Source organism: Lolium rigidum, chromosome 7, assembly GCF_022539505.1.
Source record: "Lolium rigidum isolate FL_2022 chromosome 7, APGP_CSIRO_Lrig_0.1, whole genome shotgun sequence".
In the NCBI taxonomy this organism is placed as follows: Eukaryota; Viridiplantae; Streptophyta; class Magnoliopsida; order Poales; family Poaceae; genus Lolium; species Lolium rigidum.
The window spans coordinates 168709385-168729741 of record NC_061514.1 but is presented as its reverse complement, the minus strand read 5'-3'; the positions used below and the strand labels follow the sequence as shown (position 1 = coordinate 168729741).

Sequence of the window (20357 nt, the reverse complement as noted above, 5' to 3'; positions counted from 1 at the left end):
TCAACATGCCCTCTACGAGATCGAAACCACGGAGAGAACCCAAACCGATGCACCTAATGCAATGGCTAAGAACACCACTAAGATGCCCAAGTTCTTCTCTCCCAAATTCCAAAAAAGCTACAAAAGCTATTGGGGGAATAAGGGAGGAAGAACAAATATGAGGAGAAACACCAAGAAACTCCAAGATCTAGATCTAGCAAGATCCCCTCACTTGGAGAGGGATTCAATTGGTGAAGCTCTAGATCTAGATCTCCTCTCTCCTTTCCCCTAAAAATATGCAAGAAATAGTGGGGGGATCAAGAGGAGGAAGAAAACCTTCAAGGTCAACAATGGAGGAGAAAGAATGGAGGGGAAGAAGTATTTGGGTCGGAGGTGGAAGAGAGGTATAAATAGGGGGCCCAAAATATAGCTGTTGGAGGCAGAAAAACGGTCAGATTCGCGCCCGAGCGGTACTACCGCTTGTCAAAGCGGTACTGCTGCTCGCGCGCAAAACTGTGCAGAAAACGGTCAAAAATCGGCCCAAAGCGTTACCACAAGCGGTACTACCGCTCGAGCGGTACTACCGGGTCGGTACCGGGTCAATACCGGACCAGATCCATTGTCTCGCAGAGACCAAACCGGTACCTGACCGGTACTACCGCCCTCCCTCTTTTTTCTTTAAACTGCGATACGAAAACGGCAATATCTCGAGCTTGGAAACTCCGATTGAGGTGAAACCAATTTTGCCGGAAAGAGGACGACGAGAGCTACCACTACACAAGGTGAAAACATGCAAAAGAGTGAGTGATGATTTTCTCATGGTCATATAGGTGTAACCTCTCAATATGGTATATCGGGAAAATCATCACCCTTGCACATGCAACATGCGATGCATCCGGAATCCATTTCCGATGAGCTAGAGCTTGTCATGAGAATGAAAACAAGCTCTAACTTATCTCATGGATAAGAAACAAGAAGAACTAAGAAACACGATGCAATGCATGCAAGGTTTGAGCTCTCTCCGATGATGCGATCTACAATCCTATCGAGCACAAACCTTGCCCTTGCGCGTTCCTCTCAAGTCGGCAAGCTGCGTCTTCATGTTCTTCATGATTGTACATGCCACCGTCTTCCTCCAACATACACGCCACCGTCTTCTTCCATCTTGTACGCACGCCACCGTCTTCATCCATCTTCAACGCCGTCTTCTCTCTTCATCTTCTACACCGTCTTCGTCTCTCTTCGACACCATCTTCATCATTGTACTCCGTCTTCTCCATCTTGCAATCTTGAGTCCAACATGGCTATGGACTTGACCTAAGATATATTCTCAATGCAACTGTTAGTCCATAGGGATTGTCATCAATTACCAAAACCACACATGGGCAATGGACATGTTCTTTCAACCATGATTTCGTGCGCGCTGGGCGTATACCCAAACGGGGCAGTCGGCGGGGTTGTTGACCTGGGAGGAAGGTGCCGGGTCACGGACGAGGCGGAGCTTCCCGCCGAGGCTGAGCCGGCACCCGGGACGGTCAGGTGCTGAGCGAGCGCGGCGTGGCCGTAGAAGAGCATGGCATGCTCTTACATGGACTTCGCCTCCGCCTCCGTTTGGAGGAGCTGGAACTGCTCGGCCACCCTCTACCGCTCCTCCGCGGCAGCGGCCTCCTTCTTCCGTTGTTCGAGCGCCCTGCGCCGGCCCGCTTCTTGCTCTCTATCGCCCTTTGCTCCGCGGTGAGCTCGGGCTTCGCCTTCTTCGTCGCCGCCGCGGGCTGCGGGACCACCGAAGCGTCCATGACAGGAGCCTCCTCCACGGCAGGAGCGACAACGGCCGCGAGCTTGGCCTCGTCTCCGATGGTGGCGGATGCGGCGGCAGGAGCTTCGTCGGTCATCTCTAGGTTTTGAGAGTGGGGTGGAGTGAGTGTGTTTTGGGAGGCAGACAGGCGGGCCAGTGGAGGACAAGGGGAGAACGCGAGAGGACAGCCGTCGGCGTCCATGGCCACGCAAATGAGGCCCAGATTTGGGCCGACTATGAGTCGTCTCAGACGCCGCGGCCATCCGTTTTAGGGATGGATTCGCGCGCTGGGGCGTTTTTCTCCGGCTCAATCCATCCGAACGCGCGGACGCGATTTGGGTCGCCCCGTTGGAGATGGCCTAACCACCCAACCACAGGTTTTGGATCTCGCCCAGTTTTTGAGTTACTTATTTCTTTTTGCATGTATATATACATAGTGCCCTGTTACCCAGGTGTACGGATGTATATTTTACAGCACATTTTTTATGGATCGCTACAATTAAATCAGGCCAGAGGGAGTAGTACGTTTAATTTTAGAAAAAAACATCTTGTTTTTATTTTATTTTTGGCTCCAATCAACTTGGACCTTATCCGTGCATGCCGTATCACCCACGTTGTTGAATAGTTCTTTTTCTTTTCTTCTTGTTTATTAAAAGTCGTGTTGGGTTTTAATACCATGAAATTGACAGGTAATTCAGCTTCCTTCGCGCGCCTTTAGACAGAAATATATACCGCGTCGTCGCTCCTGAGTACGTACGCCTTCAGATACTCCTCACTAGCCAATATACCAATCCCGCGTATCTAGTTCATGTGTACACCTCGAATATTGGGCGGACGATCATGAGGCTCCTCGACGCACTCTCCTGGTTGCTCCCACTCCTGCTGCTACATGCGGCAGTGGTGCGGGCATCCGGCGTGAAAAGAAGCCAACCGGCGAACGGGACGGCTCTTCCCTCCACCGCCACGCTTGCCGGTTGTCAGAAGAGCTGTGGGAACGTGAGCTTCGAGTATCCATTCGGCATCGGGCCTGGCTGCTTCCGGTCGCAAGACTTTGAGCTCATCTGCAAAAATCACACTTCCTTGCATGCTCCCAGGCTCTTCATGAACGACGGAATCACGGAGGTCGCCCAGTATAATGAGTATATCTCTATCTTCCCCAGCGACTATATTAAGGTATCGTTTTCCCGTTCCATCTCCTTGAGACCTGAGGTCGATGTGTACAATATGCCCTGGAATCTTGGGAGATCCTTCAGCGTCTATGGTTTGGAACTAAAGTTCACCGGTTGCGACTTCGACATGCACGTGCTTGACAGGAACAATACGGTGAGACAGTGCAGTGCTACATGTCCTGACGAAGACATCACGGGCTGGGTGGCTCGGGAGAATTGCAACGGCACAGGATGTTGCTCCACCTTTGTTATCTCCGACTCCTCCGAGACTGCTGCCGCCTTCGAGATCAAGTTTGTCCGCCAAAAGATTGGAGAACCAAAATTCAAAGACCACAATAATAACCAAAGCTCCATATGGGATTCAATTGATGTTACCGCTCATGTCGGTATAAGCTGGGGCATCGTCGTTGATCAACCCGGCCCTGCTAGCACCTTCCGGCACAGGACAGATTATGCATGTCTTGGCAACCATAGCCGTGATTACAGTGACGATCCATCAAACTACATCAGTTCATATTATTGTTATTGCGAAGATGGTTACAGAGGCAATCCATACATCACTGATGGATGTTCACGTGACAAAGGTAATTAATCTCTCCGAAAAAATAAGTTTACTTTCTTACAGTGTGTATGCACAGCCAAATTTCTCTAATTTTTTAGTTTAACCAAAACAATAACTACATTTTTACAGAGAAAATTAAAAACACTGAACCCGCTTATAAGCTGTGCTAAAGAGGTTTATGACTGATGGTTCAGTCTGCAATAACGGTCTCGGGCGACATATGTTAGACTACTCAAAATTCTGGATTATTTTGCTATTTTCTGAAACTATCTACCAGCACCCTCTTTTTTGTCGATTAAAAAAATGTCCACCGATGCCTATCTCAATAAACGCGCCGGCGAGTGGCCATGCTTCACCTACTAATCCCTCCCAGCGAGGCAGAAATCCGTCTACCAGCGGAAGGACGGGGCCTCCTACCGCGGCCCCGCATTCATCCTATCGTTCCCTACTCCGCCGCGCGGGAGGAGGACTTGGCCCTCTTCACCAGCTCTGGCGTACCCGAGCTCCCAGGTGGTGGTTGGACCGGCCTGGAGCTCACGCGCATGTGTAACGGCGTGCACGGCCATATCCCCGATCCGCCCGTGCACGGCCACATCCCGGAGCAGGTCGGCGGTGATCTTCTCATGGAGGAACGGGTAGTACTCGACGCTGCGGTGCTCGAACTCGACCAGCGGGTCACACGGCTGGAAGAGGACGGGGTGGTTGCGCAGTGGCGACATGGACTTGCTGACGCGTACATCAAGCCCGCGCGTGGCATGGCCCCAGACGGCGGCGTGATTGGACACGAACCCGACGGTGAGCGAGGCTCGGCCCTAGCGTTGAGCACGCCCTCCAGCTCCCCCTCTAGGGCGGGGAGGCGCGACCTGCGTGGCTTGCGTAGGGGAGGCGCGAGCGGCACGCTCTAGATTTGAGGAAGGGCGGGCAGAGCATGGGAGGCGGCCGGAGACGAGCTCTGGATGTTGGGAACGGGGCCCGCGTTCTTGGGGAGGCAGCCGGCGGCGAGCTCTGGAGATTGGGGGAGTGGCCAGGTGGAGCAGGGGAGGTGAACTGCAGCGAGGGAGCTGACCTATGGGTCCTGTGGAGATTTATACAACAAAAAAAAAACTCCACATTTTAGCACCATAGGCCGGAAACCTCGTTAGCATGGTTCAGTGGTTTTTGAAAAAATGTTACCTAATGCAGCTGGTTATTTTTGTCACAAAATGCATTTGTGATGGTTTTTTGTTATAGTGATCCTAATTGTGGTGGGCTTTTTTGTGACATTCTCATTTCCACGAAGATAAGAAAACGTAGGGCATCCTGCCTTCTGAAAAATATATGAATTGAACATATCAAAATGAACCAAAGTTTTGGCTCCCAGTTTTTTTTTTCTAGGGGGCTCGGGTTTCTTGTTACCGTGGTAAAATCCCAACCATTAGCAAATTAAAAAAAAATGAATTCCAATTTGGTTGGTGTTTAAGCTTCAGTATTACTCTACACAGGTGGGTAATATATTTGTATTGAATTAGAGCATCTCCAGTCACGTCCTCCAAAGCATTCTTCAAAGCTTTTTTGGGCGCGCCGGACATTTAATTGGCTCTAGTAGCACGTCTCAAAGTCCATTTTCGCCCGGCGTGGCCTAATACGACGTCCGGCATCCTGAGGCTGTCCCCGCTTCACAGGGGACGCTTGGGGCCGGAAAGAGCGAGAAGTGGGGGGTACCCACCTGGCGGCGACCACATCCAGAACGGTTGGTTCCCGCCTTTATTTCTCGCCGCGCCTCCCCCCCCCCCGCGCCTCGCACCCCTCCGCCACCGCTCAATTTGTCGGCCGTCTCGACGGACAATATCTCATGCGTCGGGCACCGCCGTGATGACTGACACCCTCGCCGTCGCCGCTTCACCAAGACGTCCCAGAACTCGTTGGCAAATCCGCCCCTCCTCCGCACACAGAATGTGCACGGCAGTTTGTATGATAGGTGCGAATGGTCGTTGTTCGTTGCCTCCTATGTCGCGGATGAATTTTAACTATTTGGTTTGCTTCACACATGGATAGCGAGGACGAGATGATCGTGGAAATGATGGAGGAGTAGCAAGCCTTGGACGACGATATTCGGGAGCATTTTTTATCATCAAATCCCTCCAAAACATTCTAGATGCCGACACGGAGAAGAAGAAGAAGAAGAAGAAGAAGAAGAAGAAGAAGAAGAAGAAGAAGAAGAAGAAGAAGAAGAAGAAGAAGAAGAAGAAGAGGCCGTGCCACTTACTGATTTATTGTATATATTTATATACTTCAACAAAATAAGTTGCTTACGAACCAGCAACACATATAGACATTGTTCAACCCAGAAAGAGTCAACAAGCAGCAGTAACAGATTCTTCAACCCCTCCTCATCGCCTCCAACCGATGTCGTTTCCTCTCCTTCTCGTGGCCCGGACCCTCAAACTTCGGCGGAGTGATCTTGAGAGGCTTTATGTCACCCCTCAGGCAACACATCTGAATCCCAAATACCTTGTGCTTAGCCATGAAGGCGTACATGTTGACGTCTTGTCCGACCTTAGGGCGGGTGGAGCCAAGGGATTCAGCATGCATCATGATGATGTCGAAGTCGGTGCCGATAGACCTCTGGCAGAAGAGCATCTGTACATGTCTCCAACCCAGTGGCTGTCGAGTTTTCCTGACTCGAGCCTCCTCAAGATGTGACGACCATTCGTGTGGAAGGACTCGACATCGCTCCAAACTTGATCGTTGTCTTCCTATGACATAGCAACATTAAAGTATGACTGAATTGCAGAGTGATGGAAAGAGCCAACCAAAAGATGATTCTGATATGAACATAGAAAAGGAATGAGGAAGCCTCAGTTTAAGACGGGACATATTTTTTTAGGGACAAAGTTAATGAACCAAAGATCATGTACAAGGAATTTGTACACACCAATGGTTCACTAACCCAACCCTAATTATATGAATCATTTGGGTGCCCAACAATTAATTGTCGACGACAAATCATCAAAGACACAACCATAATCCCCAAATCTTATTAAATGATCGAGTGAGTATAATTATTTGCATGTCCAACTTGCATAAAATAACTAAGTGAGTTTATCTACTTGCATAAATTAACCGAGTTAGTTTAATTACTTGCATAAATTAACCGAGTGAGTTTAAACCCTAATCCCCAAATCTACAAATATCAACTATTGATCGAGATTACAGATCCGTGCTAGAAATAACCCTAGGCACCTTATGCGAGGATGGCCTAACCCTATTTATCATATGCGAGCACGGTTGGCCAGAATCTACCACAAAATGAAGAGACCAAACCCTAGTTACGAACGACCGATCTTGCAAGATGTATGTATCATTGGGATTTGACGACACGACGTAGGGCTCCTCTGTGTATGGGTCCCAATCCAGCAGCCGCTTCCCGCGACCATGTTCTTCATCGCCAGCAGGGACATGGGCCTTGACTCCATCGGCAGCGGGAGCGGGGTCTTGGACTCCAGCAGCTGCAATGACAGAGGCCTCTGCTTGGACCAATCGATCGGTTGCACCGATGGTTCCGGAGTCTGCGACGGCCACCGCGTTCTTCTTCTCCATCGTCGGTGGTGGGGAGTGGTTGCGTGAGCGAATGACAGTGAGCGAGGGTTCTAACATTTTTTTTACCTGGATGAATGTTTTCCCTTGGAATAATGGGACTGGGAAGGCGGAGAGATAGAGAGGAGCTTTATATATCCATATAATATTGCCGACATTTTGTTCTCCGGCGGATAAGTGCACACGCTGCTCCACAGTTTAGCATGGACACGCATATGATATTGCACCATTTACACCTGAAACTGCGCAACTGCACCGGAGAAGCTTGTGTTGCTCAGTAATACCCATGGTTAGTTATCTATACTCAGTTTTAACCTCGAGAGGGTGGTCAACATGGGACAATGGCTTATCAAACATATCGAACCTTGTCGAAATGAGCCAACGTAGGCCAAGATAAAAACATTCATAGATATTCTAAGTATTTTACAGAAATTTTGCCGATTTCCCTTGGTTTAGGGTTAGTTTGGAGTCAATTTAGGCACAAATATAATGGCACCTACGCATGGAGTCTTGTCATGTGATGTAACACCTAGGAAAAATAAGAAACATAGAGTAATGAATTTTTCTGAATATCACTTCTCGAAATGAGCTACTAGTTACGAAGATGTATGTCATTCGACTCAATCCCCTCCCCAAAATCGGCATCCCAAAACATAGTTTGTCTTAATGAGGTCATATTTGGCACACTCATGTATCTTTGAATTGCAATAATTTCATGTAGGCTAAGATGGATTTCTTTGTACAAAAGAAACATATCCTATTTCCAAGTTCCAAAATTTGAATTCCTTAGTTTGTTTTCTATATTCGTGCCCTTGGTACCTTAGTTGTACTAAGTTTTCCTCCGGGTGTAAACTTGTGCTCACCTTGGCTGCTACGTCCTTATTGATCTAGATGACGCAAATTGTGGAGACACGCCATTTATTCTCTGTGATCTAATGGGCAGAATCGTGGATGCACCCCTCTCTCTCTATATGTGTGTTAGGTGATCGTGGCTAGTGAGCCACCCCTGCTCTCCCTCGTCCGATCCTGGCCACCTCCTCGATGCGAAATGAAGATTTTGTCACCGAGGCACTAACTCGATAAATAATTTGAATTTGAATGTATAATCAGTTAATCAATTAAAGAAATATAGGAACAAAAAGTCAAGCCGTGTACCACCCTAAATAATTTGATTTTGAATGTACAATTACTCAACAAAAATACAGGGACAAGGAGTTAAGCCATGTACCACCCTAAATAATTTGACTTTGAATGTACAATACCTCAACAAAAATATAGGATGGTGGAAAAACTATTGCAACAAAAATTTGGGAACAAAAATAATCCCAAAGGGTGGTGAGAAAATAAAGCTATTTATATTTTGCTCTAATGGATCGAGTTGAGTGTTGAATATATAAGATCAAGATTTTATAGGACAAAATTAACATGTCCTAGTTGTAATTTCTAAGTGTTCAAGAGTTGTATAAGTTTGGTTTCTGCATGAGACATAAAGATATACTTATACCTTTCTGGTTTCAATGGAAGACTTGAGGCTAGGTGTCTTTTCATGAATTCCTTTCCTAGATATAATAAATTTCTACATTCTATGCTTGTAAAAATCATGTGGTTGACATGATAAATCACTCTATATTATATCAACCCATTAGAGTCTAGTGGCTTCTAATTCACTAGAGTAAAATATCTCGCATATGCATCTAGTGAATCCAATAACTCTAGTACTATCTTTACTACTTTTTATTTTAATTTTCTGGTTTTAGTAAAATGAGATCAAATGCCAACTCCATTTGTCTTCATTGGACCAGCGTTTAAGAAATGCTAAGTGAACAACAAGATCAAATGCCAAATTATTGGATGATATTTTATGTAGTTCTGAGAGAAAACTAACATTCACTTAATTTTTTTAGTGAAAACTAGGCATGCATCTAATTATTTATTTCGTGCTTGTCGTCAATTCTAGTCATGCATGATTGATGCCAAGATCTCGCTATGGGCTTAGGTTGGTCGTGCAAAATGAGTTATCGTGCATGATCGATGCATTGGCACCCCTCCAGCCACGCTAACCACTCCACGCCCTCTGTGTGTGTCAAGTTCATGCTGTGGGCGAGCCGTGTACACATCGACATGGTCCAAAACACACACACACGCACAGACCACATTGTGATCTTTGTATGCGCCACCATACTTCCCTAGCACCCATATGTCCACGCCAGAACAAAGAGATACTAGTTCTCTCTCCATTGCTCGCATTCGCTTCCGACACCATCACAACAGAGTGGAGGTTGATGTTGATGTCCACCACCGCATCTCCTCTATTCTTGATACCGTCGAATGCATGCCTTTCCTATCTATCTAAGACATATGGTATCGCTTCCTATGGTGCTTCTTGGTAGTTGCTCACATATCGGAACACTTGCATGACACTTATCCATGCAATCACTATGGAGCTCTTTCTCAAGATCTCCTCGTACCCATGTACCGTCCACACCTATCATTGTCTGCACCTTTGTAATCTTCCCTTTACAAGGCGGCCCACTAGTGAGCATGTAACAGTCAAATGCTTCATCTGAGAGAGATTGTGGGCCAGCGGTGGCACTACGGGAATGGGCCCAACGCATCCCCACTCACCAGCACGCGATCCCGGTGATGGTCAAGGCCTTTGACCCGACAGCAACCCTCCGTTCAAGCTTTTGTGAGCGTTTGAGCCAAGAGCTTGGGAGAAAGTGAGGAAATGTTTCGATACCGAGGAAAACTGAGTACATCTAACAAAGGAGGAGCACGAAAATAGAAACCCCTTATTTTAAAAGGGAGGTTGAAAAGTCCGGCCTCTACTTCAAAATGATGCACACAACATTTTCTATTATATTATTCTATAAATTCTTATTAAAATAAATACACATCAACCCAAAACCACCTTATTGATGGCAGCTAGCACAACACACTTACAAACTTAATGATCGGGCCACGTGCCATGACATCACACCTACGCACATCGTCGAATTCCACAAGTATCATCAAGCCACCCAACGGTGAGACAGGAGCACAAACCGGTTCAGCAAGACCCACAATGCGCATTGTATGCGCATACTCCTAAAGCTGCCATAGATGTCATCTGCCAATCCATGCCAGGAGGGATCAAAAAATTGGCCTTGTAAGGTCTGCTTCTGACGGCGCTAGGACGCCAAACAACGCCACCGTCCTGTGCACATCCTTCATCACAAGTCCACCGCTATGACCCCTCTACGCCACGCTGCTGAGGACAGTCATCATCGATGTGGTAGGAACCATGTGGCTCCATGTTCTGACCCCACTAGCGCATGCTCCAAAAATGATGCTCCTAGGAGGAAGAAAGACGTCGAGCGTCACATAATTCGATCTAGTAGACCCAAGTCTAGCCCCCACCAAGCAACCCGAGCGAAACGCCAACACCCTTCATGACTGAAGGCGGCTTGGTTTTCTCCGGCAGTCATGCCATCCCTCACTCGCCACCGGTAATAGGACACAACGCCGTGGATCCTCTAGAGCCTCCCGAAGTAGTAACGGGGGGATGGCCCACCCCATCGCGGAGGACAATTTTGCATCCATAGTCGTTCTTCCTCCTTGGGGTATAGTCCCGAATGCGATGTACTATTTTTCTGCTGCATTTTGGTCATCATTTGGCTCTGCTCCAGGCAAGTTGGGTTATGTACTTGTGTTTCTGGTGGCACTGGTGTAGTTGCCTGACATCTTGGGGTGGCCTCGACACTGCGTCGACTTCTTATCTTGGCAGCGGTACATTGGTGTCGCATGCTTAGTCCTGGTCTTGCATCGTTTTTAATCTTTGCTTGCGGCACATCAGTGTTGCTTTGACGATCCCGGCTATTGAATGTCCCTCTCCTTGGCGTGTGTGTGCTTGATATTTACGAATTTCACTCTGGTCCTTCTAGATTCTCCATTCCTTCAGTGGTTGTGAGGTTCCCAGCGGAGCTCCTCTGGTGATCGATCGGCTCAAAGTTCCTAATAAGGTGGTGTCTCGCTTTGTGCCTCTGGTTGGTTTGTTCTTGCGGTGTGGCTCAGACGACTGTGAGCTGCCTTCTGATGATGTTGCAGCGCAATGGTATTTGTGTTATGGTCTGGTGTGGTGTCTCGTCCATGTGGGACCTTCACTATCGTGAGTAGCTTGCTTCAGCAGGTTGTGCTGGTTGCCTCTCTGTTGTCCACCAGTATAGCAGGTGGGCTTTGCGTGCATGTTTGGGTACCAAGAGTAAGAGCCGTGTTTTGAGAGAACGCGTTTTCCGAGGATTTTTAGGAAAACGAGTTTTAATCCGTTATTCTGTTAAGTCATATTTACACAGATCCTTGTTTGGATGATAAAATCGTGAAAACACGTTTCTATTATTCCTTGTTGGTTATCGCTCGTTTCTTTTCGCATCGGAACGGGACCGGCGAAGTGCTGCCACGACGTGGTGCCGCCTACGCGCCGGATCGTGCAGCCGAGGGCCAATATGTCCGCCGCCGGTACCTTGCTTCTTGCTCCTCACGGCCTCAGGCTAATTGAACTCACTGATGATTCAAAGTGGGTTTGTGGCATGGTTAAGCACGTGGAAACTGAGGATGACAATCGTACCTCGTGATCGCGAATGAGGCTGGTTACGTGCGGAACCGGATCAGGGCGTCCTCGCACAGGACGTCGCACCGCTTGATCTCGGCCGGCAGCGCCCGCCGGCCACGACGCGTACAACGGACGGCGATCAGACCGCAAATCGAGGATGCTCTGCTTCCGCCGGAGCCCAGTTAGAGACCACCGACTTCACCGCGAGCACGTCGCCGATCCGGTGATCAACGGCGAGCCATACGAGCGATAGCACTCACGACTCGGCGACTCGCGACGAAGACGAGAGGGGAGGATAGGAAACGCCTTTTGGCAAAAACGTAGAATAGTCGTTTTCCATAAAACTCGTTTTTCAGGTTTTGTGGAAGTCACGTTTTACTTATCCGCAATTTGTTTCATCTAACCAAACAAAGTTTTAGATTGTTAGAGCTTTGAAAGGGTTTTGAGAAATCGGGTTCTCCTAAAACTCGGTAACCAAACAACCATTGGTAGGAAATTAAGTGAAGACAGCTCAGTTGGTCATGGCCGTGAGTATCAACAACCCCCTAAAAAAACCTCACCACTTACCAGGGTGTTCGAGTCGTGCAGGCGGAATTCATTCTAACAAGTGCGTGCTATCTCCCTCATTCTTTGACTTGTACAATTTTTTTCGGTAGGTGCTAGTGCTGCTTGGTTCATCTACACTGTTCATAATAAACTACTTACTGAAATTTCTTACGGGAATTTGGTACACATAACGATAGAAATTGACATGTCGTTGTCTCAAATCAGGGTATGATCCATTACAACGGAAGACCAACTGCTCTAGATGGTGTGGGAACATCAGTGTTCATTTCCCATTCGGCCTAGAAGAAGGATGTTCTGCAAGGAAGTTGTTTCAGCTCAAATGTACAAATTCGACAACATCTACCCTCCAATTCCTTCTCACTGGTGAAGCAGATGAGTACACTCTTGTAAGCCACATAAATATCAACGATGGGATATTGCATGTTAAATACGACTCCTCATACGCTCAAAAAGATTCGCACATTGTTTTTGGAGAACCTGAACTCTATGTTGCCTCCGGGGAATCAGCATCTCAGCAGTGGGCCGTAGCCAAATTAACTTGCCAGGAAGCACAACAAAATAGATCGGGATATGCATGTGTTAGCATGAATAGTGCGTGCTTGAGTGTCAACTCCGCACAAAGATATGTCGGTTACCGCTGCAAATGTAAGTCCGGCTTTGATGGGAATCCATATGTCGTGGATGGGTGTAAAGGTACACCTCCTCCTCCTCTCTTATGCACCTCCTAATATGAAATAATATGAAAATCCTCTCATTGTTATGAAAATTCCATAATGAATGGGTGCACGCACATCTTTTAAGGAATTATACTTGTCTTGTGTGTCTCAAACACAATAAAAACCATAGATATGTGAGAAAGTGCTCAAATTTTTCTACATGTACGTCTGCTTGAGTTTGTTTAAAATGTTAATTGCACCAAAGGTAAAATTAACATATGTTTGAATTTCTTGTAGTATGGCCACCATATGGAAATTTAATTATATTGCTTATGTGTTTCCTCTCGCGTTACTTATTGTTGCAGATGTTAATGAGTGCAACATACAAGGCATATGTAATGGAACTTGCCATAACAATATAGGAAGTTATTATTGCACCGAATGTCCTAGAAAAACAGTGTATGACGGTGCAACAAGGAGGTGCAGATCGACCAAAGAACAAAATCTGGTCCTAGGTGAGTTTTACTACACAATCAATTATATCGTAATGAGCTAAATGAAATCCTAGATATAGTAATGACAAGTATAATCATGACAGGTATCGCCATTGGGATTAGCGTTGGTTTTGGAATTCTACTTTTCATCTTGATTGTAATATTTTTCATCCGTAGATGGAAAAAAGACATCCAAAAGAAACTACGAAGAAAGCACTTTCGGCAGAACCAAGGTCTACTCCTCGAACAATTGATATCATCTGATGAAAATGCGAGTGACAACACCAAGATTTTCTCATTACCAGAGTTAGAAAAGGCAACAAATAACTTTGATGCCACACGAATTGTTGGTCATGGAGGACATGGCATGGTTTATAAAGGCATATTATCTGACCAACGGGTAGTGGCCATAAAGAAGTCTAAAGTCATTGAGCAAATTGAGATTAGTCAGTTCATCAATGAGGTTGCCATCCTCTCACAGATAAATCATCGAAATATCGTGAAGCTCTTCGGATGTTGTCTTGAGACTGAAGTCCCACTGCTAGTATATGACTTCATCTCCAATGGTTCATTATTTGGAATCATCCATGCAAGTAGCACTAGCAGCTTTGTGTTATCGTGGGACGATTGTTTGAGAATTTCCGCAGAAGCTGCTGGAGCACTCTATTACCTCCACTCGGCTGCTTCGGTGTCAATATTTCATCGTGATGTGAAGTCCACTAACATACTCTTGGATGGAAATTACACCGCGAAAGTATCGGATTTTGGTGCTTCAAGGTTGGTTCCTATTGACCAAACTCATATCATTACAAATATACAAGGCACCTTTGGGTACATGGATCCAGAGTATTACCACACGGGCATGTTAAATGAGAAGAGTGATGTCTATAGCTTTGGTGTAGTACTTGTAGAGTTGTTGTTGAGAAAGGAGCCTATCTTTACAAGTGATTCTGGCCTAAAGCAAAACTTGTCCAACTACTTTCTTTGGGAGATGAGGGAGAAACCACTTGCAGATATAGTGGCTGCTCAAGTTCTGGAGGAAGCAACATCTGAAGAGATTAATGATGTTGCTAGTCTTGCAGAGACTTGCTTGCGACTACGAGGTGTAGAGAGGCCGACTATGAAACAAGTGGAGATAAAACTGCAGCATATCCGATCCAAAAGGTTAAGATCATCTCAGGTTGCAGTAACAAGTGAAGATATGCAACCTCTGTTAAGTGTACAAAGGCGAGTCAACCTTCCGCTGTTGGGTGTTCAAGATGGTATAGTGGAGCGAGCTAATTTACCTTCTCAAAGGGAGCAAAACTGCTATAGCCTGGAGCAAGAGTTCATGGCATCAGCGACTCTGCCACGGTAGATCGCTGGATTGTCTGGTTTTATCCGTTTCAAGCACTAGCTGCATATTTGCCGTCCTTTGATGGATACGGCAATGTATACCGTATATTGTATTGTAGTACACTTACATTCAGCAACGGTTTTCACTATTCAGGTTATATGGCCGGCCAGTTTTCATTGCATCAAAATAATTTTGTAAAATGCTATTGATCCACCTTTGTATCTCACGATTGGGCAATGATTTTGCATCTCAATAACTAATGCCGTAATAAGGTACTGGTCCACCTTCGTATATATCTCACATTGCATCTCGGTAATATTGGAGTAATATGCTACTATCCACTTGTGCCATCTCACAATTGGTCATTGTAAATTGTAATGGTTCTGAAAAAAATAAACATTGGTTATTGTATATTTAATGAACATCCACGTGGGCAGTACCACAAGAGGCTAGACGAGGCGCGAGAAAAGGGGCAGAACGCGCAGCTGGGCGACGAGGAGAATACGCTCAGAAGTGCTCCGCGCCGAGCTGCTACACATGTTACAACGATTCGAGTCGGACCACCCTCGCCACCATCGTCTCACACGGCCGGCAGCACACTGCCGGCAGGAGCGACGAGGAAGAGGTCTTCTCCCTGACTGTCACACCACGCATGGTGGCCTACTTCTGTGGACGGGACGTCAAACAGGAGATGGATGTTGAGCAACCCGTTGGCCGTCGTCTCCGCCCCACTCGCTATCCACGCGCTGCAGCCTGCAGGTACGACATATACGAGCCAAATTGTTGAACGCGCTGTGCAGCCAAAACGCTTCTCACAGGAGCTCGTCGTAGCCGGAGAAAATGTGTTGGGCTAAACTCTGCATCAGAAACAGTCTCAGTTAACTGTAGCATTTCATGTCATTGCCGTTGTAGTTTTACTTCCTATTTGTAAGCTAGGTAGTTAGGCCGCACCTACCGCATCATGGGATGGCATGCGAGTATTGCGGCAGTAGCGATCACGCCTGACTTGGGCATCGTGAGATGGCACGACTTGTAAGCTCAGTTAGCGTTTCGATCAGGTTGTTAGCTATTTTGGTGGATCGTTGGAGTCTGGAGACCACATAAATAAGGTGAATGAAACAGAAAAGCTGCACTTACTGCACACAGCGTAAGAATCCTCTTGTGTTGAGCTGAGAGAGAGTAAGAGCCCTAAAAGGTCCAACTCAGTAAAATAACTGTCGATATACGGGGTAGGGCTCTACACGGCCGTCTAGCAGACCCGTAAAACAGGCCTCCGCGTCGATTTTTTTACAGTTTCGGCTAGGGGGTGACTTCTGGCCCCCTACTTGTACGGGGCGGGAGGCTGAATACAGGGCCAACCCCCCACTCGTGGCGCGTTGAACTTTCATGAAATCGCAACTTGGATTCCGCAAGCGTTGCGTTGCCACGTTCATGGACGAGCCGTCCCCGGCGCCGCCGCACCTCGCCAAGCTCGGTCGCTTCGTACCATGCGCCACCTCCATGGCTCCTTTGCCGGTGCCGCCCTCCGGCTCGTGTTCCCGGACGCTGACCCGCGGGGCCTGGAGGCCTGCTTCGCCGCGTCGGGCCGCGACATCAACGCCGCCGTGCAGGTGTACCGCGCCCAACATGCCAGGGACGCGCTGGCGCACCACCTCGCCTCCGTGGCAGCAGACGGCGACAACGAGCGCTGCGCCGACGTCCTCGTGGAGCAGATGGGGGCGGCGGCCGACGTGGGCCTGGGGTAGGGGCCAGGCCGGCGTCGCGCGACGGGGGCCGTGGCGGGCGGGGGCGGCCAGCCCACGGCCGGTGGCGGCGAGCAGGGGCGACGGCGGGGGGGCGGCGGCCGTTCGGGGCGGGGCAGGGGCAGGGGCAGTGGCTAGAGGAGGAAGAAGGAGAGGAGGAAGAAGAGGAAAAAAAGGAAAAAATTGATTTGGTATATTCTAGGAATATGCTCTTTTACAGTTTAGGGATACGGGGTCTGCTAGCTCGGACGAGTTTTCGGCCGATCGAAATCGAATACAGGGCCCTCTACTCGTGTTATACGAGGCAGAAATTTAGGGGGTCTGTTAGACATGCTCTAAGTGCGTGATTTGCAACGTCAATTGGTATCAAAGCTCGTGTGTTGATCATGGTTGGAACACCTCCACATGAGGAGAAGCCGGCGTCTGCTGCCTCCAGAATGCTTGAAAGATCGGCAACCCAGCGTCGCGCGTGCTCACCGAGCGTCGGAGCAGGGGAAGGAGGGGTGGCGGTGGTGAGATCATGGTGCGGGAAGTCGTGAGGGAAGCCGGCGGCGGCGGCCGTGTCCTGGGCTCCTGGCCGACCCATGTTACCCAGGGAGGAAGCCATCCAGAGGCAATATTTTCACATCACTGTGCAAATGTTGAAGGTTTAAGTTTCTCCCAGGCCTGAACGCAATCTTGAGATGATAGAAGTTGAAGTATCAGTAAAAGTAAAAGGATCAGAACACTCAAGCAGGAATGCGTCGAGGATTGAGATTGACCAATCAACAATGTCGTAGCTCTTTTGGTTAACAATCAAGCAATATTAACAGTACACATGTATAGATTAAGTATACATGATTCATCTTTGCACTAACAGATGATCTGCTACACAATATCACAAACACCTCATGAGCAAACAATACTGCACAGTTAAAACGAACCCCACTAATCCTGAATTTGTCCGAGTAAACCACATCTTACGCAAACCAGCAATCTAGCCACATGACCGCACGAACGCATCACAACACAACTGATTTGTCAGGGATCAGGCCATAAGCCCGTGGAACTTCCATGTGTGGGAGAGGGGGTGGAGATCGCGTCACCTTCGGAGCAGCGCCCCTTGGGGACGGAGGAGGGCACGACGAGGCGGCTGTGATTGCTTCGGGCACCTGCCGATCGCCTGGACGTGGAGGGCGACGCGGCCGTGCCCGCGGCGACGGCCATGTCTAGCTGGCGTCGCTGATGCGCTTCCGGTCCAGCCACGCCCTCCCTCTGCTCCCTGATTATACATCTCTCGCAGGCTCGCCGCAGATCAACGAAAATCCCCTAGCAGATTTGCTCCTCCGGCTGCTACGGCGGCCGCCCTGTTCGCGCGGGAAGCTCGCCATTGAAGAGGCACACGCGTGGGTTAGGATTCCGACGGGGAAGTGAGATAGACTGGGGTAGGGCGAGGGGAGGAGCACGGGAGGGGAAGTTGACCAGTATGAGCTGCCGGAGTTGCGCCGGCGAGCGGGGATGCTGCCGCCGTGCCGCGGCCAGCAATGGCCACCACCGTCCACTGAGCGGTGACGCGGGCGGGGTGGTATCAGGAGCGAGAGAGTTCACGGGATGATTGGTTCGTGGACCTTTTCAGCCTGATTTTTTTTCCGCTTAAGGCTTAAGAGCATCTCCGACAGACGCCGCTATATAAACTACCGATTCGTAGCCGGAATCGGTCCTCCAACAGGCGCGCCAACGGCGCGGCGCTATATAAAATTTTAGGCGCGCGGTTTTTTACACAATCTCGAGCGTCAAATGTGACGTGTCGGCTACACCCCGCGGTATCACTCGGCGCACACGCGAATACCCAACGGCTGGAATCCCCCCCCCCCTCCCGCCCGACCCCTCCATTTTCCACCGTGCCCCCGCCGCCTCCGGTCGATTCCGTCGCCGGCCCCGTTGTTGCTCGCCGCCGCGCCATAGATCCACCTCTCCAGCGCCTCCTGCCGGCAGTAGCGGTCGCTCCGCCATGCTGTACCGATCGGCCACCGTCGCCACCGACGGGCACAAGCCGGCGCTTCTCTCCGCCTCGCCCGCGCCTTCTTCTCTACATACCCCGCGCTGCCGTCGCCATGCCGTCGTCTTCGAGCTTGCTGTCGACATGGTGTAGCCAAGGTGCTCACCGATTTGCTCGCAAGGTATGCGCCTCCGTCGGCCGCCATGACTTTGTCTATATTTTAGCTACTATTGTTAGTTGTAGTAAAGTAATTTCATATGTATGTTTGTAGAGTTCATCATACGATTCATCGGATGACGAGTACGACCAAGAGGAAGAGGCGACCATATCGTTACTATTAGCATACCGCGCCGTTAAGAAGCTAAAAATTGGTGGATCGGTGTTTGGTAGACAGAAAATGTGGAGAGAAAGGATTGAAGGGCATGAGAAGTTGATGCGGTCATATTTCAATGAGAATCGGATATTTCCCGAAAGCTATTTTTGGCGGCGTTTTCGGATGAGCATCAACTTGTTCGAGCACATCGCAACGGAGGTGACCAAGTATGATCGGTTCTTGAGCAAAGGAGAAATGCCGCCGGAGAACTTGGTCATAGCACATATCAAAAGGTGACTGCCGCCTTGTGTATGTTGACATATGGTATACTAGCGGATCTAGTTGATGATCATTTGGTCATGAGAGAGGGCACTTCTATCTTGTGTGTGAAGCGCTTTGTCGTTGCAATTGTGACTGTTTTTTGGATCCACATACTTGAGAGCCCCCAATGCTCAAGACACGGCAAGGCTTTTGGAGTTCAACGCCGACCGGGGGTTTCCCGGTATGCTTGGTTCCATTGATTGTATGCATTGGAATTGGAAGAATTATCCAGCAGCATGGCATGGACAATTCAAAGGGTACAAGAAGGATGCCACCATAGTCCTTGAAGCGGCCGCCGATCAGGCGACTTGGATATGGCATGCATTTTTTGAAATGCCCGGGTCTTGCAATGGCATCAATGTTCTTCAACGATCACCCCTAATGACAAGACTTGCAATGCGTGAAGGCCCATTGGTGGAGTTTGAAGCAAATGGCCACAAGTACAACTATGGCTACTTCCTCGCCTCGCCGATGGTATATATCCAAGGTGGCAAACATTTGTGAAGTCGATTATTCAACCACGAGGTAAGAAGCAAACCCAATTCCACAATGCACAAGCGGCGGCTAGGAAAGATGTAGAGAGAGCATTTGGGATTTTGCAAGCTCAATTTGCCATTGTGAGAGGGCCGGCTTAATTTTGGGACCAAGAGTGCCTTTGGTATATCATGACCGCTTGTGTCACCATGCATAACATGATTATAGAGGATGATCGTGGGAAAGATGTGGATCATACCCACTACGAGTTGATGGGGGTTCCCGTGCAAGTGAGGAGGTCCGCACATAGGATTGCCGGTTCATTGCCTCGTATCATGGCATTCGCTCCAACGACACACATGATGAGCTCCAAAAAGATTTCATGGAAGAATGGTGGAATTGGCATGGACAATAATAGTTGCATACTTATTGTATTTTTTTGAAAACTATGTGTTGTATTGTCTCAAAACTATGTTGTATGTTGGTCCGTAAACTTGTTGTATTTGGTGTGAACAATTTCATGTACTTGTTCTATTTATTGTGAATAATTTGTTGTATTTGTATGGTACATTTTATTTCTGAATTTAGATGGATGTTTGATCTTCTTTTATGCATACTTGTGTATGTTTGTTGTTTGCGAAGCGCTGAGCGCTGCATAATGAAGCGCTCGGCGGAGGAGCTTTTATACTGCGCCAACACACGCTGCAAAATAGGGCATTCGATCGGGCAAATTTCAGCGCAGCACGCGCTATACGTTTACAGCATGGCGAAAGCGAGGTTTAGCACGTCGAAATTTAGTGCGCCTGT

General features: G+C 48.4%; 1 protein-coding gene across 1 annotated transcript; it reads left to right on the top strand.

Moving 5' to 3' along the window:
* Positions 1-2548: 2548 nt before the first annotated feature.
* On the top strand, positions 2549-14883 carry LOC124674977 (wall-associated receptor kinase 3-like). The gene is made up of 4 exons (XM_047211032.1): positions 2549-3527; positions 12441-12929; positions 13258-13407; positions 13491-14883. Exons 1-4 carry the CDS (start codon positions 2615-2617, stop codon positions 14741-14743), a joined length of 2805 nt encoding a protein of 934 aa, XP_047066988.1. The 5' UTR covers positions 2549-2614; the 3' UTR covers positions 14744-14883.
* The last annotated feature ends 5474 nt before the right edge of the window (positions 14884-20357 follow it).

Coding starts and splice junctions, on each gene's coding strand:
- LOC124674977 (XM_047211032.1), top strand. CDS start 2,615: ATGAGGCTCCTCGACGCACTCTCCTGGTTGCTCCCACTCCTGCTGCTA. Junction 12,930..13,257: donor TGTCGTGGATGGGTGTAAAG/GTACACCTCCTC, acceptor TTATTGTTGCAG/ATGTTAATGAGTGCAACATA. Junction 13,408..13,490: donor AGAACAAAATCTGGTCCTAG/GTGAGTTTTACT, acceptor TAATCATGACAG/GTATCGCCATTGGGATTAGC.